Source organism: Lingula anatina, chromosome 1 (assembly GCF_051362555.1).
Source record: "Lingula anatina isolate TDL-2025a chromosome 1, LinAna3.0, whole genome shotgun sequence".
Lineage (NCBI taxonomy): Eukaryota > Metazoa > Brachiopoda > Lingulata > Lingulida > Lingulidae > Lingula > Lingula anatina.
This window is the reverse complement of record NC_141767.1, coordinates 18277226-18304596: the sequence shown is the minus strand read 5'-3', so window position 1 is coordinate 18304596 and position 27371 is coordinate 18277226. Positions and strand designations below refer to the sequence as shown.

The 27371-nt window shown below is 34.8% G+C and overlaps 4 protein-coding genes and 1 long non-coding RNA gene across 6 annotated transcripts in view; 2 read left to right on the top strand and 3 right to left on the bottom strand.

Annotated features, from left to right (window-relative positions):
• The window catches only part of LOC106153972 (GATOR1 complex protein DEPDC5), a 28825-nt gene extending 13697 nt beyond the window's left edge, over positions 1–15128 (top strand). Inside the window, exons 29-39 of one of the 2 annotated variants that reach the window (XM_087000262.1) lie at positions 7954–8036; positions 8285–8405; positions 8787–8939; positions 9573–9652; positions 9935–10012; positions 10389–10521; positions 10932–11034; positions 11347–11574; positions 11988–12151; positions 13088–13259; positions 13413–15128. In XM_087000262.1, the coding sequence (XP_086856388.1) occupies positions 7954–8036; positions 8285–8405; positions 8787–8939; positions 9573–9652; positions 9935–10012; positions 10389–10521; positions 10932–11034; positions 11347–11574; positions 11988–12151; positions 13088–13259; positions 13413–13981 (1884 nt within the window). In that variant the 3' untranslated portion in view covers positions 13982–15128. The remainder of the gene's footprint in view (positions 1–7953; positions 8037–8284; positions 8406–8786; positions 8940–9572; positions 9653–9934; positions 10013–10388; positions 10522–10931; positions 11035–11346; positions 11575–11987; positions 12152–13087; positions 13260–13412) is intronic. The other variant, XM_087000263.1, reaches the window with a different exon arrangement.
• On the bottom strand, positions 3563–6481 carry LOC147764037 (uncharacterized). The gene is made up of 3 exons (XR_015331845.1): positions 6222–6481; positions 4716–4808; positions 3563–4307 (listed from the first exon to the last, which is right to left on the bottom strand). It is a non-coding gene; the product is annotated as an uncharacterized LOC147764037 (long non-coding RNA).
• Positions 15129–15186: 58 nt separating the features above from the next.
• Positions 15187–23914, top strand: LOC106153982 (uncharacterized). The gene is made up of 6 exons (XM_013528146.2): positions 15187–15314; positions 15509–15636; positions 16481–16579; positions 22593–22691; positions 22832–22930; positions 23104–23914. Exons 2-6 carry the CDS (start codon positions 15526–15528, stop codon positions 23653–23655), a joined length of 960 nt encoding a protein of 319 aa, XP_013383600.2. The 5' UTR covers positions 15187–15314; positions 15509–15525; the 3' UTR covers positions 23656–23914.
• On the bottom strand, positions 16972–22290 carry LOC106153973 (uncharacterized). Its single transcript, XM_087000273.1, has 6 exons — positions 22021–22290; positions 21540–21683; positions 20942–21022; positions 19512–19709; positions 18829–18975; positions 16972–18570 (listed from the first exon to the last, which is right to left on the bottom strand). The coding sequence occupies exons 1-6, from the start codon at positions 22174–22176 to the stop codon at positions 18412–18414; spliced, it is 885 nt and encodes a 294-aa protein (XP_086856399.1). The 5' UTR covers positions 22177–22290; the 3' UTR covers positions 16972–18411.
• LOC106153981 (tryptophan--tRNA ligase, mitochondrial) lies at positions 23805–27320 on the bottom strand. The gene is made up of 7 exons (XM_013528145.2): positions 27081–27320; positions 26482–26666; positions 25938–26019; positions 25571–25651; positions 25288–25373; positions 24600–24721; positions 23805–24346 (listed from the first exon to the last, which is right to left on the bottom strand). Exons 1-7 carry the CDS (start codon positions 27318–27320, stop codon positions 23901–23903), a joined length of 1242 nt encoding a protein of 413 aa, XP_013383599.2. The 3' UTR covers positions 23805–23900.
• Positions 27321–27371: the final 51 nt, after the last annotated feature.

Sequence of the window (27371 nt, the reverse complement as noted above, 5' to 3'; positions counted from 1 at the left end):
GTGCACTTTTACCGATAACACGATAAGTGGAATACTGTTTTTTCTTTTGGCTTGAAACTTACAGAACTGATGAATATTCATAATACGCAGGTCAAGTTCGAAAATCAGCATGATCGGGTCACTTATAGGGAATTTATGCTGTTTTTTCACTTTTTTCAGCATATATGAAGCACCGATAACACGATAAGTGGAAAACCATTTTACCTTTTGGCTTGAAACTTACAGAACTGATGAATATTCATAATACGCAGGTCAAGTTCGAAAATCAGCATGATCGCGTCACTTATAGGGAATTAATGCTGTTTTTTCACTTTTTTCAGCATATATGCAGCACCGATAACACGATAAGTGGAAAACCATTTTACCTTTTGGCTTGAAACTTACAGAACTGATGAATATTCATAATACGCAGGTCAAGTTCGAAAATCAGCATGATCGGGTCACTTATAGGGAATTTATGCTGTTTTTTCACTTTTTTCAGCATATATACGGCACCGATAACACGATAAGTGGAAAACCATTTTACTTTTTGGCTTGAAACTTACAGATCTGACGAATATTCATAATACGCAGGTCAAGTTCGAAAATCAGCGTGATTGGGTCATTTTTAGTGAATTTAGGCTATTTTTTCTCTTTTTTCAGCATATATGCAGCACCGATAACACCATAAATGGAAAACCATTTTATCTTTTGGCTTGAAACTTACAGAACTGATGAATATTCATAATACCCAGGTCAAGTTCGAAAATCAGCATGATCGGGCCATTTTTAGGGAAGTTATGCTGTTTTTTCACTTCTTTCAACATATATGCAACGCTAATAACACAATATAAGAAAAACAGATAGGCCAATTGTCATTATACTCACAGGAGTAGTCAAACTAACTAAAACGCAGGTTGAGTTCCAAAATCAGCATAATCGGGCCATTCTTTTAGAAGTTATGCTGTTTTTTCTTATTTCCTCAGATTCAATTGTTAGGCATGTTAACAGTCTCATTATTGAACTAATAAGATACGTAAAAGTGTTTGTTTGACATTTCCTGCATCTTAATAACATTGTTAGTTGATTATGTAAAAATGATGGTAAACTTGTTATTGTGTATTATGTTATAAAGTGTCAAAAATGGAAATAAACAAATATCATTGCAGTTTGTCAGATTCAATCATCTACTATATTCATTATCTCAGAATGGAGGAAATTGGACATTTAACACTGTTCTATTGATATTTATCCCATCTCATCAATTTTCTTAGGTGGACATATAAAAATGGCAGTAAAATGTTTATTTTGTTTTATGTTAAAAAAGTGTTTTAAAAATGGAAGTAAACCCATTGCAGAACAGTGCTGTCTTGTTTCAGCATATATGCAGCACCGATAACACGATAAGTGGAAAACCATTTTACCTTTTCCCTTGAAACTTACAAAACTAATGAATATTCATAATACGCAGGTCAAGTTCAAAAATCAGCATGATCGGGTCATTTTTAGGGAAGTTATGCTGTTTTTTCACTTTTTTCAGCATATATGCAGCACCGATAACATGATAAGTGGAAAACCATTTTACCTTTTGGTTTCAAACTTACAGAACTGATGAATATTCATAATACGCAGGTCAAGTTTGAAAATCAGTATGATTGGGTCATTTTTAGGGAAGTTATGCTGTATTTCACTTTTTTCAGCATATATGCAACACTGATAACATGATAAGTGGAAAACCATTTAACCTTTTGGTTTGAAACTTGCAGAACTAATGAATATTCATGATACGCAGGTCAAGTTTGAAAATCAGCATGATCGGGTCATTTTTAGGGAAGTAATGCTGTTTTTTCACTTTTTTCAGCATGTATGCAACACCTTTGTGCTATATGACGGTACTGTATGGATAGCAGTCTTTAAAATTGTCCCTTGGGTGATCACTAATTAAATTAAGGTCTATAAAGTCACTTGCCTACTCATTAATTTTCAATTGGCCATTAAATGAGATTACATAAAACACTCCTTGAGATTTCCCTGTAAAGTCCCATAGGTTTAGCTCTCTTAACTGTGTCACAAAATTAGGATTTGGTGATAATTGTGCAGATAAATGGTGTTTAACATTGCAAATAATTTACAACAAAAAGAATGTGTTATGCCAACATGCTATAGATGCATAACAGTGCTTTATTTTTCTCAAACTTGGTGGGGTTATTAATATCAAGTTAATACAGCTAGATTAAAAGTTTGAATAGCAGCTTTATTGGAATTTTTTACGTTTTATTAAAAAAATTTTTTAAATTATTTTTCAAACACTAGCATCTTCAAGATGTGATTTTATACTCCCATCCACCAGAAGTGCTGTGCATTTTCTGTATTTTTGTATATAATTGTTATTTCTTCAGATTTAATTCTTAGGCATGTTAACAGTCTCATTATGGAACTAATAAGATATGTAAAAGTGTTGTTTTGACATTTTCTGCTTCTTAACAATATTGTTTGTTGATTATATAAAAATGACGGTAAACCTGTTATAATATTGTGCATTGTGTAATAAAGTATCATAAATGGAAAGGAACTCATCATTGCAGTTTGTCAGATTTAATCATTCACTATGTTCAGCCAAGGAGTTATAACAGAAGGAGATTACACGCAAGCCTTTCTATTGTCCGATGTCTGTTACGGTGGGCGGAGCTAGCTACGGGGGGCCTCCGGTCTCAAGGTTTCGTCTGCGTCGCTCTCCTCAGCTTGGAGATAAATTTCATATGCGTTATTTCGCGTTAGAATTCGAGATCAGTAATGTCAAAGCGCCGCTGCCGCTGTAGTATGCTGACGATTTTTTTCACAGGTAATTATTTGGACGATGTGCTGGAAGGGAACGATATCATAGAAAGCGATTATAAGGTGGTGACTGAGGATGGTTGCCATGAGCTTTTTTAGTCGGTGATAGATGGCTTTTTTATGGCACAACCCGGTGAAAAATCACCAAGGAGAAGTCAAAAGAAAACGTCCCAACTGTGGTTTGTGAAAATGACATTCAAGTGAACGTCTGTCCTCACTGCCAAAGGACATAATATTAATACATTAACGTTTGGACCCTCCTGCCCTTGGGTCCCATAAACATATACATTGTGACAGTGCCTACGCTTTATGTCTGGTTTTAAATTTCTTGAAGTATTTTTTCTCTCACTCGGTATAATTTTTATATTATAATGCATTTAATTAAAATTTTAATCCAAGGTTGAGGCAATGCCACGACACGTCAGTTTACTGAATACTCGTTATAAATTTCTTTATCTTGGAAATTTCCCTTTTTTTCAGGATTATTTGACACGTACTAACACTGTTCATATTTGTCGGTAAACAAGTGCACAGTGCCATACATTAAGAATAATTTTTATTCATTCATAAATATATTTATGTACAAAATATATCAGAAATTTTAGTATTCACTGAGCTCTTTAAAGTGAAACAAATAAAGATGAGAATATTGAATTTCAAACTATTATTTACTATATTAACTTAAAAAATCTTTTAAGTCAACTCTATACTCAAGCACTCTATACTCTATACTCATGAAAGTAGCATCTGTGAGTAAAACCATTTTATTATATCAATAGAAGAACAAAAACAAAAATTTTACACATAAGCAGTAATAAATGAAGTCATAAGAATGATTAAGTTGCTACAGTTTTCCAGTTTTATGCAGTCTATGATGGCATTTTTTTCAACCGTGCAAATAGAAATAATTATATTCTTCTTTATCTGACTTGCTGATACCAGTCTGTGCCAGATACTATTCCACTTACAGGCCAGCAAGGTCTGAGAATCTAATGGGCCGAATGAAAAAAAAAAAATCCTAGAAGATAAAGTGGTTAATTCTTACAAATAGGATAAAAAACATGGGATTTTCAAAAGGTTATTATAGATCAAGACAACACTTAGTAAGAACATTTATAAAATGTAACAGCTGAAAAAATTAACTGGTAAGTAAGCAGTAAGTGACTGCTTTAAAGAAATTTCACTGAAACAGACATTTCACTGGCAATCAGGTAGACTGTTATACCATGGCACTCAACAATTTATATATAGGTTTTGAATTTTTTTCCACGTAACAATAACATAAAATTTATGTCCACTTTTGCAATGTATAGAGTCAGTTAGGTGACTGAAAATATTTTAAAATGTCATAAAGGAGCACTATTAATTTAATGCAATCTCTGTTGGCCAGTCTTATCCAGTTTCTTCTCCAAAAAGGACAACTCAAGTGAGAATTTCTTCAGGGCCTTTTCTTCTGCCTTGCTAATGCCATGCCACTCAGAAAAGAGAGAAACCTGTAGGTTAGAAAAAAAAAAACATAATAATAGCATTATGAACTACTAGTATCCATGTAGACATTATGGAATTACGCAGTGAAGTTTAATGTGTCTTGTTATGACTTGACTGAAATAATGTTCACCACATAAATGAACAATTTACAACTTAATTTATATAGAACATCAAGATTCATGATCAAAAGCTAATAACCCCAAGAAATTGAAAGAAATTGTACTTATTACAAGAAATTATTTAAATCCGCCCTGGTTCCTACTCTTCTGACAGGACAAAAAGGGGATTTCAGAGAGGCTGGTTGCTAAAAGGAAAATGCCCAAGGTTGTTGTATTTTGAAAAAAAAATTAAAAAGGGTACTGTTGTTAGTGAATGTTTAATGCATCTTAGGCATTATGACAAAAGTAACTTACCCCAGACACACTGACCTCCTTTTTTCATTGACATATTTTAATTTTTTCCAGCCTGACCATAATTCATATATTCACTGCAGCCTTCTCCCATATCTATAATAGAAAAAAAGAACTTGAGTAGTGTTAAGATATGCATGTCAAATTCATTATCAATTTTGAGAGAATTTCTGTTTCAACACTACAAGATGAAATATTTAATTTCAAGTAATGAATAAACCTTAATAGAGTTCTATTCTTTTGTAACCACCAAGGCAAAGCTTCTTTCTTAAAATGAACTGAAACATCCAAGCTTGCCACCTAACATGCCAAAGTAGTGAAGTATAATTTAGTAGAGAAGCAAGTACCCCTTAATTATAGAGGTGTCTTACACAATAAGGTGTGTCTTACACACCTTGACTCAAAGAGAGATGTGTAGTGAGATAACAGGTAAAGTAATTGGTGGAGCCTAGGTGAACTTAAAACCTTAAGACTTTAAATTAAGAAGCACCAGGATTCATGTGTGTTCTTTTTTCAAAGGTTTAATATGAATTAAAACATATATATGTAAAAAGAAGACTAAATAAGTTAAAAATAACTATGCCAAAGACACTGTGAAGTCAAACTTCCTGTTAGACCGCCATGATGGAAAATGCTGGGTGGAGGCAAAATTTTCCAGTCAAAAAAACTGAGCACTTTACTTTAACAACAAAGTTACCACTCCAAAGCCACCCACCATGGTGAGAAGAAAAATGATGACCAACTGTCATGATAAGTCTTTTTAGATTTAAACATGAAAAAGGTAAAGGCCAAAATGGTACATTTACCCATAACACTAGAGTAAAAAATTGGTATTCTGAACAAATCAGGTTATTTTTTTCAAGAAATATTGGAGCAGTATCCATGCAATATATACCACGCCACGACCAAGATGTTCAAGAATCTAAACACACCAATTTTTTTTATAATCTTGCATTTGAAAAGTACAAAAAGCGGTAAGGCTTTTGGCCGTAACAAGCGTAACACTTTTTGATCGGAACTCATGAAAATTGTCAATTGTCGTATCCAAGCTAGACCACATGTAAAATCGCAAAAAAAAACAATACTGCTCAAGCAAGTGTGTTGCACACATAACAATTAGTTAAATTTTATGACTGTCATGTGACACAAGTTTCAAAAAGTAGGAGGAAAATGTCTTTTGGAGTAATTTTTTTTCGAAATATTAACAAGATGGCGGCTTAAGCATCTGCTTGTTATTCGGCTACTGAAAGTGCACCTAAGTTTTATTCTTTGCTATTGCCACAAATTACTTAACAATTGCAACTGTATAAAGACCAAACTTTCTTCATCTGATACTATATTTATAGGCACTTGTTATGAGTGGGAAATATTTTTCGTGCAATATTTATTCTCCACACACCACCTCGCGAGATCAACGTGTAGCTGGACACTTACACAGTGAGACCCTACGACATAAAAGTTGCAATTTATCTTCATATTTCGTGTAGTTATGCATTTAAAAGCACTTACCTGTTTTTTGAAAACCTTGTCCAACGTAATATCATATAAATTCTGTATTTCTCTCATTTTTTAGAAACTTGGGACTCCGTTTCTGTTTCTGTCCTCAAAAATCAACAGACAAAGGCACAGATACTAACAAACGAGATTTAAACGAGAGCAACAATTAAGCGTAACAGAGATAGGCATCCATTGTTCTCTGGGTTCTATTCATTCCGACCAATGAGAGACCGTAATACGGGCTCCGCCCCCACGCGTGTAATCTCCTTCTGTTATAACTCCTTGGTTCAGCATCTGCAAATGGAGCAAATTGGACATTGAAAATTGTTCTATTGATATTTTTCCTATGTCAACAATTTTCCTAGTTGAACATTTAAAAATGACAGTTTATTGATCATTTTGTTTTAAAAAAGGTGTTGAAAATGGAAAGAAAATCATTTCAGTACAGTTATCTCTTGTTTACATTTTGGCATTTTGAAAGTGTGACTCTGAACTTCCATGGCCTTGAAGACCTTCCCAACTCACATTTTCTGAATATTCATGATACTTTTATTTTTTTATAAAAAATTTGATGGTCATTATGCTGTTAAGTATTATGTTTTATTGCATGAAAGTTGAAGAAAACCCTATTTTGGACACTGCTGCCAGGATAGCGATTAAGGGAAAACCATGTTACTTACGATACTGAAACTTAGTGAAAAGTTTCATAAGACAGAAGAGCGCAGCTTGTGTTTGAAAACCAGTGTGATTGTTTTCTGTTTTGGAGGCAATGCAGGTTTATAGAGTGCTATACTGGCATTTTCAAGTTGTGACTTATCACTCCCATCTGCCAGGAGCCCTGTACTCTTACTTTGTAACATTTTCTGTATTTTGTTAAGTTACAAGAATGATTCTTAGGACTGACATACAGCCAAAAAAAAAAAATTAATAATAATAATAATAATAATAATATATATATATATATATATATATATATATATATATATATATATATATATATATATATATATATATATATATTATGAGTTTAAGCAATTTTTTTTGTGTGTAATTTTCACTGTACCTTATTCTGGCATTTCCAAAGTTTAACTCTTATCAGCCTGACACCTTAGGGACTATTTCCAGACCCTATCACGCTAACTGTGGATCGATCTATCTCCATGGGAATTCTTGCTAAATTGCAATCAATGTAAGTGGCTTAGTTGTCTGTCACGCCTACTGAAACTGGCATGCCAGAATCCTAAGACTCTCAAACTGAAAGCAATTTAGTGAGAAACCCCTTGGAGTTGGATTGATCCTGTTAGATTGATCTAGGTATGGGAACTTAGTCTAATGCTTGATACACATTTTACTTTCATCCTAATCCAATGTTATGCAGAATAAGAATTTGATGTTGGCTATGCAGTTACAGTAAGCATAATACATTAGTTCATCAGAATTGACAGTATCCTATTTCCTGCGTTTTTATTTTCTGGTTTTTGTTTGTACATTTGACAGCTTTGCTGCCTTGTTTTCTGTCATTCACTGTCTGTCTGTTTGTTTATACTTCAGTTTAGCTGTCTGTCATTCTGTTTGACAGCCTTCATGTCACTTAGTTTGTCAATATTTTATGACCATCTGTTTGTCAGTTTTAATGTCAATCAGTTACATGTGTAGTCAGAATTTTCTTTCCATTCATTTCTATTTGTTTGCCTGCCTACATGTTCAATGTCATTGACTAAAATGGAATTAATTTGTCTCACAGTCACTGAAGTACTGGAAGAGCCGTTTCCTACTCCTGCCCTGTCACAATCCTGCAACCAAAAAGATAATAGACGGAGCAGAAAGGTAATGTTGTTAGAAGTTTCTAATGACACACTTGTATAACATAAGCTAAAATGTATTAACTTATTATGCCAAGATGCTTTAAATGGTAGTTTCTTCATGAATTCAGATTTTTACCGCCAACCTTTGTTATTCTAGTCTTGATGATATTTATGTAATCTTTGCTGCTTTGTGTTATCACAAAGCTTTTGCAATTGCTATTTTGTGACATAATACTACAAATTCCTTGCAATGCGCTCATCCTACCTCAGATGTGATATATATGAAGAGAAATCCCTAGAAGAACAACAGCAGATGACAGAAGGATTCGTCAAAATTTTGGAAATGCTCAATAAAATCAGAAGGCCAGGACAGGGAAGAAAACCAGGACTGGTAAGAAAAAAAGTGTCAATTTTATAGTCAGTCTTGGTAACTTATTAGGTTCATTTTTGAAAAAAATTGCGGAAACAAGCCTTTAATTGACAATAGGATTACAAAATTAAATAGTCAGTGCTATAGTACAATAAACATTTATTGTTATATGGTTAAAATTTTCAGAAAATAAATTCAACTAGAATAAATATTTGAGTTTTCTGTTGTCAATCAACACTTTTTTAAAAGAAGCATGTTGTTGCCTTATAGCATGTATCTACAGTTAATGAATAGAACTTGACAGTAACAGTTAAATTGAATAATTAAATAACATTGTTAATAAATTGCTTCCCCTGCATGATTAATCTTAACCTACAACTTCATATGTCACTTGTCTTATAGAAAAGTAAGATAAACATAAATCTTACTCCTAACACACAAGATGATGGGCGTGGTGGTAGCGGTGGCGGTGGCTTTATCAAAAGTGCTGATAATACTCCATCCCCTAATGCAACTTCTCCATGTATTTTAACCCCCACTGGAGAACTGAAAAGGGTATGCTTTCTATATGCTGATATTTCAAGTGAATCATCGTACTGTATGCTTCAGGGCAGCTTTCTAGTGTGCTGGTACAAATGCATTCATTATATAATTAGCATAGATTCTAATCTTATATCTGTGTTTTTGAGGTCTGATAAAACATACATTTAGTGATGATGTTATTTCCATTTTTAACCAATAATAGAAAAAGAATAATTTTAACATGTAAAAACAATCAGACAAAAACAATGTCAGAAGGTAGAGATTTAGCATATTTATGTGGAGGATGTCACCATTTAGTTATTTTAATAACTAAAAGACTAAATTTAAAAATGAAAAAGTGAACCAATTATGTAACTTAAACTTTCAGTCAGTATGTAATTTCTCAGACCTCAAACAAAGTGTATAATTGTATAATATAATAAATATAAAAGCATCATTTGTGAATCTTTACATTGATTATAGAAATATTGGCATGGTTGAGCTGCCTTTTACCTGCTGTCTCTTGGCATCTTTTGCAGTAGGAAATGCATAAAAGATACTTCAAAGGTCTGGGGCTAGCATTTGTTCCTTTTTTCTGGGGCTAGTATTAATTAATTTGTAAGTCTTCATTAATATTTTCTTCTTTGTTCACTAATAATTTCCCAGACGCCAGTCGCAGCAGACTCCACAGTGATTGCACCTGCTGATGCTACAGTCAAGTCAGACTCAACTCCAGCCAAAGACAAGTAAGCATTGCCACTTGAACAGCCTAATACACTCACATTGCATTATCACATTTTTTGGAACTTTCAATACACATTGCTTGTAATCCTCTTATTTAGGCACTGGTTTGAAAAAATTTGCATTTGCAAGCAGTTGTCAGAATCACAAAGCCAGATGCATTGGTCAGTAAGTGAGTGAGTAAAAATATTGAAATATATACAATGTTTATCTCATTATTGGATGTATGTGTATGGATATAAGGATATGAATTGCTCTTGCAGTAGCTATAAACTTTGTGATTGCAGTGTCAACCAGATTCAGGAGGAAAAATTGAGTATGTCATCCCCACTGTCTGCAGTTCTTAAAAAGATGCAAGACCCAAGGTAAGATTGTGTGCACATTAGATTCTTCACTTAAGGAGGACTTGAAAGTTACAGCTTAAATTACAAAGAGAACTTAAAAAGGGTTCAGGGAAAAATTATGCAATTATTAGACTTAATTATCTTTACTAAACCTTTTCTAAACAAGAAATATCTTTTATTATCTTCACTTTATCTTCCAAGATGACTTAAAAGTTTAAGGTTAAGTTTCTCAAAAAATTCGTTCACAATGTGTGTGTGTGTGTGTGTGAGTGTGTGTGTGTATATATATATATATATACACACACACACTCACACACACACACACACACACACACACACACACACACATATCTACTGAACCAATATAGTTTTTGAAAGTTTTTTTTTTTGTTTTCAGTAATGGTCTGAAGTTTCTACCAGTCCAGGAGGGTCTTCCTAGCCAAAGCTTTGTGAGTTTTGAGGCCACAGAATGGGTTCAGGAGAATGTGGAGGGAGCAGCAGGCTTTCCCACTGCTGTAGCTCTACTGCAGGCAAGTCATTTAAAAAAGTACTGGAGAAAACAGGTTGACAGTATGACCATTTTAGTGATTGTTGTTCTTTACTTCTGTAATCTTGGTTGCTCTTGCTAAGAGCAACCCTCGATGTGAGGTTCTTTCTTGAAGCCCACCCCTGCAGCAGATGTATCATTATGTTAGAGAAGAAATGCAATGGCATGACTGTGATCAATGTGTTTCCATTTGATTGTGTTTTAGCCATATTACAGGCATTGTTGCTGTATTTCATATGAGGAATTTATATTGAAAACACTAAATAGGCTAGTGTATGTAATGTTTTTAAGGGCAGATACTGTTCTTGCTGTATCTTTGTGTTTTCAATAAAAAATAAAAAGATGCTTAAAATCACTTAGGTGACAGTAATTAATTTTTTCACCATATTCCAGACAATGGTGGATGAGAAGATGATATGCCATGGCTGCAGGAACACCAGACACAGATATATTCATGGATTCTACCTCTACTTTGTTGTCACAGAGAAAGAGAGAGGTAAGAATCAGCCAAAATATCAGGATTCCTTTGATTTCCTGATACAGGGGTTTGATGTCAAGTATTTAAAAGTAGTAAGAACGGTTTGTTGATAATTTTGTTTTTTTTTTGTTTTTTTTTGCATTTAACTGAACTGGATTTGCATTTTAGAGTATGCTGATCATTGCTAAAATACACTGTTTAACTCTAAAAATGCCTAGAAATGCCTAACTCTAGGATGCATTGCACTTTAAAGATGAAATACTTGGATCGAAACAGTTTTGTTCTACTATGAAAAAAAAAAAGCTGAATTATACATATTTTCAATTCCAGTGGATTCAGACCCCCTAAGCTATGCACAACAGGATGCACAAACATTTCAGAATGACTGGATTGAGGTCACTGTGCACAATAACATGCAGAAGCCTCATTATCAGGTGCCACCATTTTTGATGCCTTTGTTGCCCCAGCGTGCAGGGACCACAGATATACTGAGTGTGACTCCAGAAGATGCCAAATCAGCACATGGCTGGGGTGGTAGAAGGTTGACAGATGAATTTGGTAAGTTAAAATTTTTGTTAGTGAAAGAAAAGAAAAAAATGTAATTTTTTATATTCGATAATTTATTATGTTTTGTTTGAATATTGCTGTGTCCTTTCGTGAAAGAAAATTGAGTCAATCCAAATTCCACATTTTTTTGATTGAATACATCTGGAAGCAAATTTTTTCACTGTCAGAAACAGTGTTTCTGTGCATAAATAGGCCAAATGTCCAGGAAGCAAATTCACCTGTTCCACTTCCTCAATGATGGCATTTATAATTTTACTTTCATTCTAAACTCAAAGATTGTAAAAAAAATACCAGAAAACTTTCAGTAACACATTTGATTAAGGGGTTAGCCATTAAAAAAGAGGATCTTGGTTAGTCTTTCAAGTGTGATTCCATATATATATAAATGAGTACATCTTTGGCAGGTCAAACCACGTACAAACACATCAAGATAGACACAGACCCTGCAGGCAAATGTGGCAGACCAGAGTGGTGCACCATGCGTTACCATGCCAACTACAACCCTCTGTGTGCATATGAACTGACCCTGAACTGGCTAGTGTGCACTGGTCCAGTGCTGGGAGAACTGGTAGGTCTTCAGAATGGTCAACTAAAAATCACATGTAGCATATTAATCTTATACTGACATGTTCTTCTTCTCTTCATATTTATTTCTGTGGGTAAGGGATCTGCTCTTGGTCTTTTTGTGTAACTTAGATTTCAGCCTAACATTGGCTGCGAGTTATGATTACATTTATTGCAGACAGAGCCTGTGAACAGTTTCAAATAAATGGTGATCTAACTCAAAATGTCTGAGTGTCTTTAACAAAGTATCAACCGAACTTGTAATGCAATGATCGACCGTGGATGGCATGGTTTTCTCATTATCACTGAGTGGGACACCATTAATTCTTATTTGAAGCCTTCTTGAATGCTGTGTTTTGGTTAGTAATTAAAGAAGCATAACTCAGTTGTTCTCTCATTTTTTTTATTTTTGGCTCAAAGCAGTTCAAATTGCTTAGGAGGCATTCCAGGTTAGACTTGAAACTTGATATGTTTGTGGTTATGGCCTCCTCAACTGCCATTCATATTTTTGTGTCAACATTTTTCATTTTGTCATCAAGGTGCACCTCAAAGTCAATAAGCATATTTTCATTCTCAGTTCAAACTGACTGAAGAATGTCAGGAACTGAGGATCAGAGAAAGTTTCCCAATCAACCAACTGGATTAAAGAAATAATTCCAAGTTCCTCCTTCCACAGACTGACTGCTACAGAAAATTTTTGCCAGCCTACTTATTTTTTTCTATACCTTTGAGGCACATCTCTCAATCAGGCATAGCACATGGAAATTTGAAAATAAAAAAGCTGGCCTGATAGTTTCTCGTGCTCAGGGCTACTGATTTGAAGGAATATCATGCATATTGCCATAACAAGTATGTTGTAACACTTTACACAGTTATGTTGTCAATGTTGTATTATATGTCATCTTCACACCTGGCACATTTGTTTTTTTTCTCCTCCCAGGTATCTGGTTGGGTCAGGAAGGTCAGTACTTGCTCCTATCACTTGCTGGCAGTACCAGTGGATCCCTTTGCCTTGCCTTATACAGACAACTCTGACCCCCTCCGGGGTCCCATCTATGTCCCCCTCAATGTACAGTGCCTTACAGATGATGAAATAAGTCCAGTGTTTTCAGGTGAGTTTAAACACTGATTCTTCATAAATCTCTACTGATTTGTTTAAATGGATAAAATATGTAGAATTTTAAATTTTATATTGATACTAAATGTGCAAGTTTTTGGAAATTTTACAATATTTCTCGTAAAATAATTTTCTCGTTTTCTTGTAGAATATGACAGCGACTCCAGATCAGAAAGATTACGGTTGCTGCAGGAGTTCATTTTGAAGAGGTTTGGATTCATGTTGGACAGTTGCCTGGTGCAGACACCTCGTCCCCTCAACTACCAGTCAGATGACACCAAGCCACAGTGGGTCCACTGCACAGGCGGAATGTTTGTCATGATCCCTGACAGTGCAGCCTCGGCCATCCCAGAAAACAGCACGTGCCTCACAGACAGGAGGATGCCAAACCCCACTGCTATGCACAAACTGTTTACCAAGAGTAATGCTCATAAAGATTATATAGAGCGTCAGAGAAACCGCGCCGACAGTGTGAACATCAGCTTCAGTTCTGACATTAGTGCTGGGACGGAGGATATCAAGGTGGGCTTCCTGTGGTGCTGGAACTCCATGCTGAGTAAAAGATGGCGCTCACCAAACACTGGAGATGAGTCATTCCAGGATAAAGTGCTGGCAGATTTCAGGGCATTTTGTAGTAACCAAGACAACAGGTTACGTGAATTCTGGGAGCAGTGTCATGAACAGCTACAGTCAGCTACACCAAATGGGAATATGTGAGAAACTGATTTGAATCATTTTTGATTCTGGCAGAATTTGTTGCATCTAAAATAAAACAAACTGAAGCTCAAAGATGTGTTGTACAATAAGCTCAGATGTATTTTTACATACAGCATTAAAGAGATGATGAAATTTTTTCAGGAAAACTATTTTATGCAACTGGTGCTAAAAAGTGTATATATGCAAGAAATACTTGCATTATGTAACAAATAATAGTTTTCCTTTTATTAGAAATAAGAGTTTTATGTGTCAGTACCTGCTGCTATCACTGGCTGCCAGTACCAGACACCTTTAGCTGTTTATGTTTATTGACAGAAAGGAATGTATTTTAAAATCAAAAAAGGGCATTTAGATTAGAAAGTAGCCATCATAATGCTGCTACTGAGATTGCCGTTTTTATTATTTGCCAAAATTTGAATTGTTATTGAAGATATTTTCTTTTTTGAGGGGGGGGGGGGGAGTTAAATAACAGTTCTAAGTTCTATTCAAGTAGCTTTCAATGCTGACAAGTGTCTTACAGTTGTTATTAGTAAAGGTGAAAAGAGAAATAACAGAGTAATGTTGACAGTCAGATCAATCAATGATCTTCAGTAAACATACTTAAGCCTATGCTTAAGCCACACTTTATAATTAAAAGATATTTTTAAAACTGTGTAATTTTGGCCAGTATAAATACATCTTGTCAATCTATGCTTTACACAATGAGTCTGCTATAGTTTATGTCAGCAATTGGTCATTAAGACTGTTTAGTTATGACTGCTTTTGATACTTTCATTTAATATTGGATATGAATAGAAATAAAAGGATAAATACAATAGAGTTGGTGAACAGTTGGTGAAAAAGGTCTGGCATCATCATGTGCAAAAACAGGTTTTTTTTACCTATATAATGCTCATTCATTTAAAAGTATCCAATATTGTATTATTTCTATTATTACCTTTGAGTTGGAGGGATAAATGTCTACCCTTGAAGTGCAATGATAAAAGCAAGTGCTGACTTTCAAAGCAAACTTTTATATCTTGTGTAAACTACACAAACTTATCGGTTTCTGTTTTATCAAGGAAGCAGGCCATGTGGCATAACATAAAGATACATTGTAATTAAAATCATTGAATAAATGTCTCTGTTATTAGAGAGTATTTGAATACTGCTGTGTGAAAAGGGAATTTTTCTTTAGTTCATCAATAATGTATTGAAAGTTAGCACATTTCTTAAGACAAGGCAAATTGACTGGCTTGGGAAAATAAGATAGCACACAAAAAACCTTTCCCAGAGGACTATTTGGTCAACTTTGGCTCTAGATTACACAAGAAATCTATACAGTGAATGACATGTAAGGTTTTAAGTGGCTTAAGATTACGTTGGAAATGTAGTTGATTATAGTCAAGTAGTGAGGCAGTGTTTGGTTAGTTTCTGGTGGAACACCTGTCTTGAAACTGTCAAACATCAGGGATTTCAAGTAGATATAATTGTTACCAAAAAACTGATATAATAGAAAAAAGAGCAAAGAAGCATTATTTATTGTAGGCGAGAGCTGACACTTAATGTCCTTGAGTATAGATGAGCAGCTACATTTTGCTGCCTGGGATGGAGATGTCCACTCTGTCCAGTTAGCCTTAGACATGGGGGCCAGTGTTGACCGCAAGATGGCAGATGTGAGTAGCAAGCAGTATGGGTAGGTGGTTTTGTGGCAAATGTGTGAGAAAATATCAGAAGGGAGCAAATTTGTGGAAAAAAAATAATGAAAGAAATGTTGGACATACTTAGGTTTCTTCTTGTGAAAATTGTTTTGTACTTTGAAATTGCCTTGTTTTGAGCATTTTAACTCGGAGGCTAGCAAAAACTGACCTTATGTAACGGCGTGTTCTTGCCATTATCTTAGTGATGGCAGAATATATGCTCTGTGGAGTTGCCATCAGAGCTTCACAGAACATGGCGGACTGAAACAGCACTCTTTCTCTCAATCAGTTCAATAGAGAAAATAAGATTGCACCCACCAGACACCATGTTACAATTGTAAAATGTTTGTTAAAATGTAAACAAACATTAAAATGGTCATGAATGAATTTTTAATGCCTGAAAAGTGTTTATAAGTGTTTGAAAATATGCCAAAAAGTCTGGGACATGCTCGTAATTTCTCAGGTAAGCTGTTTACTGTAATTACTCAATCTTTTCAAGGTGGAAAACTGTGCATTTTACAGATGGTATTTTTTAAGTCAAAATTGTTTGAAATTGGAACATTCCTTTGGAGTAACAGCAACAAAATTAAAAAAGCAGGTTACTTTATAATTTTATTTTATGCAGTAAAAACACCACAAATGCTAAATAGAAATATAATGTAGTTGTGATTATAAAATTATGTGTATGAAAGTTTGCATCTGAAATTAAAACTGGGGTTGGAGGGTTCAGGGTAGGTTGGACCCCACGTCTTTTTCACTAAATGGCAGTCTCATCCCTGTGATTGGTGTCCTTCCAAATAAAACCTTGATTCTTTCACAGTTAGGATGGTCGTCTCTACATGCAGCTAGCAGTAATGGCCACACAGACACTGTGAAATGTTTGCTGGATGCTGGGGCTGATGTGAACCTACAGGCAAAGGTAAGGGCATATCCTACTTTACAAACCATTATTATTTTACCTTTTTTCATTAAAATGATAATAAAGTAGAATGGGCATTATTCCTCACTTTAATTAAATTATTGTTCATCTTCGACTTCAACAAATCTTAAGGATCAGATTTTATTGTTTAATATGAACAGTAACCCAGCTCTTTGTAATGTGAATTTCACAAATTTTCTGGTGTCAAAGTTACACTGAATCATCCGTTAGATTCCATAAAGAGCAAATGTACTGATGAGCTGAAGTAATATTTGAGCAAATTTAAAGGGTTAAAAACAGATGTCAGGTTAACTGGGTACTAACAGATTATTTAACTGTAAATGCCATGTGTTTCCTGTTTGAGTGAGTAAGGAAAAAAGCAGAATACGATCTTTCTGAAAGGGATCTTTTTATTTTCCAATGCTTATTACAAAATCATAAAGCTGCCACAAATCTGCACTTGCAAGATGCATATATAATTAAATTACAGAAAATATAAAATGGCTAAAAAAAGGCTCCTAAGAGAAGGAAGCCTTTCAAGCTTGTTGACAAAAATCCCTTTCACGTTATCTTAAGTGTACAAAAAGAACAGTAAAAATACAGAAGTCCAATGTTCATATCAAGAAAAAATAAAAGCTTGATATGGAAGACTTCTTACTTTAAGTAAGAAATGAAGACATACCAAAACATGTTATCCGATCCTACCAAACACATTATATTCAAAACTGAAAACTAAGGAAGCACAACACTTAAAACAGAAATTATATACATTTTTGTCCAACCAAAACTAGAACCCTAACAGCATTATTGTTTTCAACAAATGACTTACTTTTTACAAACTAATCTTAAATAATAAAGAGGCAAAACAAATATGCCTGCTTGAGATGTAAATGTTTCAAATATGTTAATTATATTCAACATTTGGTGAAAATTTCATGCTAATCATGAGATGAGAATAATAATTTACAAAGTTTACAGCTGTTGCCACTTTTTCACTTGGAATGCAACATGTCCATGAACCAAATTATTTAATTAGAGAACAACTGAACACACATGCCAAATAGATCATGGACCTGTTTCACAAAAGAACTAAAGCCTGAAATTTGGTCTCAACTTTTAGACTGACATTTTAATCCATTTTATGTCAGCTGTGATGCATAATATCAAAGATATGAATGCTATATCACTATGGCACATTTAATTTAAACAACTAAAGAAAAAATGTGATCGACTATGAAGCATATTTTTAAAGCATCTTTGATAATATTATTTTGTGCCTTACCTACTTCTTTGAATCTAACCTAGTAAGTAAACTCTAGCATGTGACAAACTAATACTGACAAACAAAATAACTAAAATTGCACACAGTATTTTAGTTAAACAGAGATATTAGTGTTAAAATAACCTGAGACAGTGGTCTTAAAAGTTGGTCTTAGTGCATTCAAAACATTTTCTACAATTCCAATCTCTAGTCATAACAAACTCGTCAGTCTCATGAAAAGATTACAAACAAGGTATTTCAATAGTTTTATAAATTTACTGAGCAAAAATAAAAATGCCCCATGTGAATTTTCTATACTTTTGTTCCGCATATAAAGTTTTTTGTCAAATTTTACATTATCTTTTAATGGCTAAACAATTTTCAATTGAAAAAAGAGGAATATCAGAATTTCCAATAGCTGCCTACTTATATCCTTGGGATGAAATAAGATGATAATTTCCCTCTTGTGCTTATTCTTTGTCTTGCACCTTACAACATACTTATTTTGATTAAATTCCAATTCATACAAAGAAAAACTGAAAGTATGGATTAAATATCTCCCAGCAATGTTTCAATCCTCTTTCTTCCTTTCCCCAGAACTTAAGTATCCACTGAGAGCACTGAGCAGTAGGAGGGCTAGTGGTGCCCCCACTGTCAATGTTTGTGTGGTTGTCATGGAGATGATATAAAAATGCTGCCATGCAACACTGGCCAAAAGCATGATACATTGCTGGAACAAATGACAAATGTTACATGCATATAATTGTTTCAACTTGCTACACAGCAATACATAGAATTTGAGCATACAAAAGCCATTTTTTAATATTATTAACATCTAGTTAGTTAAAACTATATAAATTGAGAGATAAAATCCATATCTAGTAATATTTCAAATAACCTGCTCTTTTGCCAAAACTATTACAGCATACATGCCACATAGGCAAGTACAGTGTTTTCAGGGTACTTAAGATGCCTGGAACATACTCACCACAATCCTGCCCAGTAATACAGCTCTTTTATCCTCATCTGAGTGGAAGCCTGGTGCTATGAAGGACAGGAAGGCCATTCCAATATTCAGAGCACCAACAGTGCGGTCCATATGAGAATGTATACCGTCAAGAATGAGATGTGGAAACTGAAATAAAAAGAACAAAAAATTAATTTGAAGTATTTGTATTTGTCACATCTAAAACATCTGTCATACCTAATAGTACATTCACTTGTCACATCTTACACAATCAACATCATCTTTATATCCCTTTGTCCATCTGATATGTCTAGCCTTTGTGAATGTGACAGCTGGCTGTTTTGCATCAATAATTGACTTAAATACAGATAACACGACATGGTCATTTTATTCATGGATATTTCTATTTTTTAATGATGTGAAGATCAGAATGCTGTCACAGCGTAAGATGCATAATATTACTGCAATTTTGAAATCTCTCAAAACTCTCTCAAAATATGGACAGAAACTGAGAAATCTGCAGGTAATAAATCATGTCACAAACAAAGCAAAGCAATGAGCACTTGTGTCCATAATGAATTTTTGAAGACAACCAAGCTTTATAAGCACCAGCTGGGGCATTTGTCCACAGATAGAGGCTACAATAGTACTTTTTTTTATACATAATGTTAATGCAAGACTAAAAATATGGAAGGAATGCTTACTAAACACTGGACTGTACTCCCAGCAAATGTAGCCATTACAACTCCCCCGATGAAGATAACAAAAAAGTCCCTCCTTAGGCTGTGGTCCAACCCTGACGAGGTATTCTCTGCCCCTCCTCCCCACTCCACTGTTCTCAGAAGCTGGATGATGTTTCCAAGGTCCCATAGTGTTGTTCCCAGTATGCCAAACCAATAATTCTGCAATGAAATTTAAAAATAATTGAAAATAATGGAAAATGAAAATAATAAAAATTAGCATTCTTCCCCTACATTTATCTTAAAATCTAACAATTTCACCTAACAAATCTGGCAGTCTCAGCTCACTCACTCTCTCTGCAGCCCAATTTTCTCTCTTTCGCCCGGAGTTTCAAAGGGCACTTGAAAATCACCTTTCTACTATCAGTACACCTCTGCTGTCTCACATTAGATAGTAGAGAGGTGAGTTCTCAGTACTCTCTAAAACTCAGGGTACTTTCAATTGATTCTGCCTCACATTTCAGCATATGTCAATTATGTCTTTTGTCTATCAAGCAGATAGAAATAAGAGAGTAAAAACAACTGACTATAATATGACAAGATAAATTCTAATGGTTCACTCAGCTTTTCATGCCTAGTAAATGACATTAAATAAATCTAATCACCCATCGTTTATTCCTGACTTTGTTGACTGCCCAATTAGCTTAAGAACATCAGCCTAATATACCTATCTTGTATAGAGCAGTCATGTGTGTACATGTAACCACACATAGGCAGTTGTTAAAAGTGACTGTAAACTGCTACCAGTATCTGTGGGAGAAATCCGAGGCTGTAGGAAATTAGTGTGGGTAGTCAGCAGAACAACTTAACATCAAAACAACATATCACAGCATATGAATCATTCAGGCAGCAGCCAAACCTAACATCACAGCAAATGAATCATTCAGGCAGCAGAAACTGCAGATAGTAAGACATGTTTACCACCATAGCAAAAACATGAAATATGCATTCAGTTTGAAACTGAAAGCTTTTCTACAGACCTCACGACTGTTATACAGAAGAAACATTTTAGTGCTCTCTAGCGAAAAACCATTTCTCCATGAGTGACATTTCTGTTTAAGTGCCAAAACAAACTGGGTGCTATTGCATTCAAGATCTGTGAATCCCAAGAGAAAAATTAGCTTACTGCACGTGCAGGTTTATGTAACCATAGCATGGATTTTACCTTGGGTAATAATTTATAGCCATGTCCAAGCTGTCATGGTAATATGGACTCATAAGTTTCACACACATGATTATGCAAGTACGCACACACATCACTTAATAACTATGGTATTGTATTTATTTCAATCTGAATTTTTCTGTCCACTTTCTTGACATAATGTTTATACATTGCTACATCTCCCAAACAAATCTGACTAATACTCAGTCACACCATTATCTAAGCATCATACCTGTTGGGTAAACCTTCCATGTTTGGCTTGAGCATTGGCATATTGGGCATATATCATGTAGATCAGTATAAGAGAGGCACTCTGAAAAAGATCAACATTAAGTTTTATATTGCAATTAATGACTACATTAAAGTGTTATAAAAATAACTATCATAGCCTGATAATGTTGCATTTGTTTCATTGTTGCACATTTTACGCTGTACCTGTGATGTTAGCATAACCTTGAGTAACAGTTTAATGAAAATTCAGGACTGGCTTTGGGGAGCAGCATCATAATGCTGACTTCTGAGAGATCAGTTTCCAACAGACAATGGCAGAACTAGGCAGAGGAAGCAGGCAAGTGCCCCCTCCTTAGCTTCTGAGACACCCCTCTTCTCCCCCTCCCCCCACTAAAAAATCAATAAACAAAAGACATAATAAGTTAAATAAGAGAAAACAATTTTCACAGTCCTGTTTATATTACAGTAAAACTGTCCTAATTTACAGTTTAATACTTGGCGAGTAAAACCAGGCAATTCTTCATCTGTGGGTGTGTGTGAGACTGACACTTGAAAAGAGCAGACATTTTTATATCCCTTCAGAGTATAATGATACTTACCAATACCCTGGTGATAAGCATAGTTACTTGCACCGTCTCATCACTGGAGTTTCTACTCAATGCCCACACCACTGCAGATCCAAGGAGTGTTGCAGCTACCATGTGGCAAAGTAAAACATGACCAGAGTCTATAACAAGATCTGCCTAAGAAAAAACATAAAAAAAGAAAAAAAAGGTAAAAATTGGAAGGTGAATAACATGTTTTATATAAAATGAATACACTTTTTCCTTCGCTGTGGCTGGCTAAAAAAATTTTAAAAATTAAAAAAAAAAATAATAATAACAGTACATACCCGGTATGTACTGTATCATCAAGTTATCAATACAGAACATTTATTAACATGCAAAACATTGTCTGCATACGTACTGCAGTACACATAATTCTTCATTTATTCTTTTCATCTGGGCAGAATAATTTGTAACATACCAGTATAAATGATAGCTGAAATTATTGGTAATTTCCCCGAAGTACAAAACTTACCTGCAAAGGCAAAATGCTCTTTGGGAAGAAAAACCACACTCCAAAGACGATCGTTGAAATCATGTCTATCAGCATCCATGCTCGTCTTCCTGACACAATCGCAACAAAGAATGTGAAAATAAAGGATCCTGTGCAGACATAGTCTTCCGTCTCCATATCTCCCTGTCCTCCAACAACAAGGGATTACCTGCCTTCTCAGTTTTAACGTCCGTCAAACGTCCGTCTGCAGCATGGAAGTCCGCAAAAGCTGTGTGACCGGCCTCTCTCTGATTTGACCTATTTACTATTTAGATTTATAGGGGTGACGTCATTTGTGGGATTCCCTTTGGGGAACCCCCAGGTGCGTGAATGTAAATGGGATCTCAAATTAAAGTGGTCAAAAGCTAGCACTGTAACGTCAGTGTCAAGATGTTTTTGAACATCGTGCTTATGTTATATAAATATATATATATTTTAGTGAGTGAAATAATGCTAAATTTTGTCAGATGAATTTTTCATTTTTTTTCAAAATGTGGCTCGACATTATTTTCTTTACAACAAAGGCAGTGTCAATGTTTTAAAACACATTGCAGGATGGATTTACTGCTTTGCACATGGCCAGCAAATACAACCACCCAGAAGTTGCTAAAACACTCTTGTCCCAGCGGTGCAACACAAATATACAGTGCTCGGTAAGTAATGTAAGGTTCTTTTTACCTATTAATATGCTTTAAGTGAAATTAATCAGTTGTACAACAGAGGATGAAAATTATGAAGACACGGTACTTAACTGTGGCACACATTCTTTAAAGAACATTTTTTGTGTTTTCAGTTTGGCTGGACAGCCATACATTATGCAGCTATCAACAGCCACTTGGATGTGGTGACAGCCTTGCTCTCAGCAGGATGTGACATTGAAATAACTGACAATGTATGTTACTCTGGTTTACTAAGAAATAAGTCAATTGGGGGGGTTCTAGAAGTCTCCTTTTGCAAAAAAAAAAAAAAAAAATTGCTCAAATAACGTGCTAAAATTCCTATGGCTGTCATTGATAATTAGTTTTTATGGTAATAACTGACATTTCTTCTGATCAAATATTCCAGGATGGTCACAGGGCTGGGGACTTGGCTACAAACATGGAGATCAGAACTTTGTTGCTTGGAGATGAAGCCATGGAAATAATTAAACTGAAGCAAGCTGCAAATCTAGAGGCCAGAATAACCATAGCTAAAACCGAAGAGAAAAACAAAGCCAAAACATCAGTTCAGTCCAAGTCTGGCAAAACATCTAAAAAAGGAAGTAATGTTGCAATGAATACTAAAAAGGCTGGCAAAATTCCAAATGATAAAAAAGATGACAGCAAAGGTGATAAATCATCATCTGATCCCCAGTTATTGGTAGAATTCTTACAAAAGTGTATGGCAGCCATGGAAGAATTAGAACCCACAGACCAAGTTCATTTTCAAATGCAAGTGCTAGAACTTTTGGATATAGAAAAAATGGCCGACTCCCAGGAGAAAAGTGCAAAATTGGTTGACAACCTTGAAAATGTGGAGAAATATCTGGACATGAGATTCTGTGGAGAAGAAATGCCACCAATGATAACTGACTGCTACAATATGATTGACCTTATGAAGACAATGTTTCAAGGATGAGACAGAAGTAAAACATACTTCAACCAAGTGTGTGTCATGTTTTGGGAAAATGGAGCTTATATTTTTTGGTCTCCAAATTTCAGGTGCTGTAAAATTAACTAGTTTTTGCTTTTTGTAAGGGTAAACAATAAAATTGCATTTCAGTTAAATGTTTTTACCAAAGACAGTTTTATTTTTCCCTTATAAAAATGAGCAAAGCCAATGGCAGATTCAAACATACGACATATTCAAAGTAAAACAGTTAATCATTTGAACCCCATTAGCTTTCTAATTTGCATCCAGTTCTCCTGAGCTATATCACCAGCTCTCTCTGCACCTCTATCCAGTATTTGTTGTACATATTCAGGCTGCTCCCTAAGTCTTAGTACTTTTTCCCTTATAGGGGTTAAATACTGAGTCACAATATCTGCAACTTCAGATTTATATCCCACAGTATTTTTGAGCTTGTTCTGTTCTGTTATCTCATCACTGGAGAGGCCTGTGAATGCAGCATGAATGTCCATTAAATTAGAAATTCCAGGTCTATTATCTGGATCATAGAATATTTCTGGGGTGAAGTCTGTGACAGCTTTCTTAATCTTGCCCCTAATGACTTCAGGAGAGTCTGTGAGGTCAATGCGACTTTTAACATCAATTTCGGATTTGCTCATCTTGCTGGTGGGTGTTCGTAAACTCTTGATCCTTGCAGATTCTTTTAGAAAAAAATAAAATGAAAAGAGAATTCAGTGTCATATTCATATGAGCCAAAGCAAAAATAACATGCAATAATTTTAACTGACCTATCTTAAGATATTTGTTTTTATTAATTTTAAAAATCTATCTTAAACATTTTGACATGCATTTTTACATAATATAAATTGACAACCATGCAGCGTTTTCATATTTAGCAATTGGATTTAAGGTTATACACCAAGAATTTTGAAAATAATTTATTTTGCTATTACTTGGAATGACTGCTGATGCCTTTGGAAAAAATTCTCCAAAACGATAGTTAAATATTCTTGCTAAATCTTGGGCCAATTCTACATGTGGTATCTGGTCTTCACCAACTGGCACCTCTGTTCCTCTGAAACAATAGTGAAAACATACAATTATAACCATATGTAACTGCCTGTTTCATATAAATGAGACGATGGGGCCATTCAGAATAAATGTTCAGAGTACTAAATGATCCGCCAACTAAATATGGCAGACCACACTTCAACAGCGATGCTGCTGATTCCCGATGGCCTCCCTGCCTCCTCACACGCCTTTAAACGAATTAAGTCTTGGCTCCAAGGTTTAATTTCAAGGCCCCTGCAGCGATGGCGCATGTGGAGGCAGGGAGACCATTATGAAATTAGCAGCATTGTTTTTGATGTGGAGTCGGCTGTATTTAGTCGGTGGATCAGTTAGTAATCGGATCATCCATTCTGAATGGCCCCAACATGGATTAAATGTTTCATTGAGCAGAATACATAGTAGAGTATTTAAAAATAACTTTTTAGGTTTAGAAAAATTGTTTCAAAGTCTCTCACTGATGCACCATAATGATATTAAGTTAACAAAAAGACAATCTGTTCAACAATCATAATACTACATATGTCGAATAAAAGTGTAGAAACATATAACTGATGTAAACCCATTTCTTACTTATAAAGAAGTATATCTGCTGCCTGTAGGATTGGATATGTCATAAGACCAACATTAATATCTTTAGCATATTTTTCCGACTTTTCCTGCAAAAATAGATTGATAATGTTTAAAAACTTGGAAAAAATGAATAAAAAATTACTAAATTAGTAAAATATTCTCAACCATGAAACAATATAAGACCTCTGACAATGTGCCATGACACCTAACAAAAACAAAGGTTTAACCTTACAGAATTAGAAGTTTCATCCCCGACAAAAATTTGGAATATTAAAAATCTCACCTTCCACTGTGGGAGAGACTGTATTCTTGGCAAAGTTGTCAAACAAGTAAAAGCCCAGCATAGCTCCGAATGTTGTGGCACCTATAATAAACTGCTACTGATGTGCAAATATGCCAGGATGGCATAGTTGAAATAAATTTTTAAAAAATATTTTTATGTCAGTATTCAGATAAAGAAATTAGGTGAGATGACAGACTTATGTAACTTAACCTATATAGCTTCAAAACAACTCCTCTAATACAAAATGCATCATATCAGTTATTTTTGTAAAAGCAGTCAATATTGACAGTACAATCTTCATCAGAATCAGTTTCAAAATCTGTAACTTCTTTTTTATAATTAATTTACAATTTCCATTTACACTTACATCTGACTGTTGGAATAGAATGGCCTTGTCAGGATCAATTCCACATGCCAACAAACAGGCCGCAGTATCAAAAATACTCTGCCTAAAGATTAAAAATAATATGAATAATTTTTTAGCCATAGACATAGCATGACAGTACTGTAGAACTAAAAGGCTTCTAAAGTTTATTTTCATATCAGGGGCGGATCCAGAGATATTTTCTGACAGTCTTCCAAATTAACTTAGTTGATCCATCCTCCATTTTTGACTGTCTTCCGACAGAAAAAATTAGATACCCGTCAATGTCATCTTAAAATTTTGACCGTCTTCCAGAAGACCCAGAAGACGGCCTAAATCCACCCCTGCATATCACAATGTACATAAAATCCAAAAACCTGCCAGCATGACAATAAAGCTTAAGGGTTTAAAAAAAAAATTACATATATTAATAATAATGCTATGAGGTTGTGCCCTACAAGTCATTTTAAATTGCTTGATAAAAAGAATAGTTTATCGACATGCATGGAATTACAGTATATTTTAAATACATTTGTAATGAATCTACCTCAATGCATTGGGATTCTGTGGCAGTGTTACTGAATGCAAATCTACAATACAAAATAACACTCTTTGGTGTGTATTCTGCATGTGAACCCAGTTTTTTATTGCACCAAGATAATTCCCAATGTGAGGAATCCCAGTTGGCTGGATACCAGAGAACACTGTTGGAGGGCATTTGGCAAATATACCCTGAAAAAAGAATGTAAAAACCAATCGATGAATGATGAAGGCGACCAGAGATTAAACTGGGTACTACAGAAAAGACACAGCTGTCCAAGTACTAACTTACCAAATCATGTAGCGTTTTCCCCCCCTCCCCCAGTTTTCAAAAGCATGAAAGGTTAAAAAAAAATAGGGGGAAATAAAATGTGAGTATAGATCTAACCTAAAACGTTTTCAGTTTATGACATATGTTCAAGTGAACATGTGACAACATTATCAGATCTGATCTAAGATGTTCTCTAACTGTTTTTCAAAAATGATTCATATATACGAGAGAGAGAGAGGGAGAGAGAGAGAGAGGAGAGAGAGAATTGGGGGGGGGGAGAGCGCGAGTGAAGAGAGGGGTTTGACAAAGCAACACGGCCAAGAGACATTTCATACCTTTGGCTTCTTTTTAATCTTTGTCTCTGCATACGTTCTCTTAGCAGTTGATGAATGAGTCAAGCTGCATTGCTTCGATAAACGCATTGCAGTTCGGAATCCACGCCTTGTGCTGGGTAGCGCCATATTAGCCCACGAAAAGCCTTGGTAGGTTTCTTGGTTTGATAAGTGGTTCGATATGGGTTTGATACTGATTCTCAAATAACTTTGTACTTGTAAAATGGGATGTGCAATTTTCATGTAACTTAAATTTGGTGGATACTCATTATACTAACAGAATTAACGTTAATC

Bases quoted from the DNA above. Each gene is read 5' to 3' on its own strand.
- LOC106153982 (XM_013528146.2), top strand. From the start codon at position 15,526: ATGTCCTTGAGTATAGATGAGCAGCTACATTTTGCTGCCTGGGATGGA. The intron at 16,580-22,592 runs GTAAGGGCATAT...AACACATTGCAG, and splicing joins ATGTGAACCTACAGGCAAAG to GATGGATTTACTGCTTTGCA. The intron at 22,931-23,103 runs GTATGTTACTCT...CAAATATTCCAG, and splicing joins ACATTGAAATAACTGACAAT to GATGGTCACAGGGCTGGGGA.
- LOC106153973 (XM_087000273.1), bottom strand. From the start codon at position 22,176: ATGGAGACGGAAGACTATGTCTGCACAGGATCCTTTATTTTCACATTC. The intron at 18,976-19,511 runs GTAAGCATTCCT...TTTTTATTTCAG, and splicing joins GGAGTACAGTCCAGTGTTTA to TTTCCACATCTCATTCTTGA. The intron at 18,571-18,828 runs GTGAGTATGTTC...CATTTGTTCCAG, and splicing joins TATTACTGGGCAGGATTGTG to CAATGTATCATGCTTTTGGC.
- LOC106153981 (XM_013528145.2), bottom strand. From the start codon at position 27,320: ATGAAAATTGCACATCCCATTTTACAAGTACAAAGTTATTTGAGAATC. The intron at 24,722-25,287 runs GTAAGAAATGGG...CTATTGTTTCAG, and splicing joins GCAGATATACTTCTTTATAA to AGGAACAGAGGTGCCAGTTG. The intron at 24,347-24,599 runs GTAATAGCAAAA...TTTTTCTAAAAG, and splicing joins GGCATCAGCAGTCATTCCAA to AATCTGCAAGGATCAAGAGT.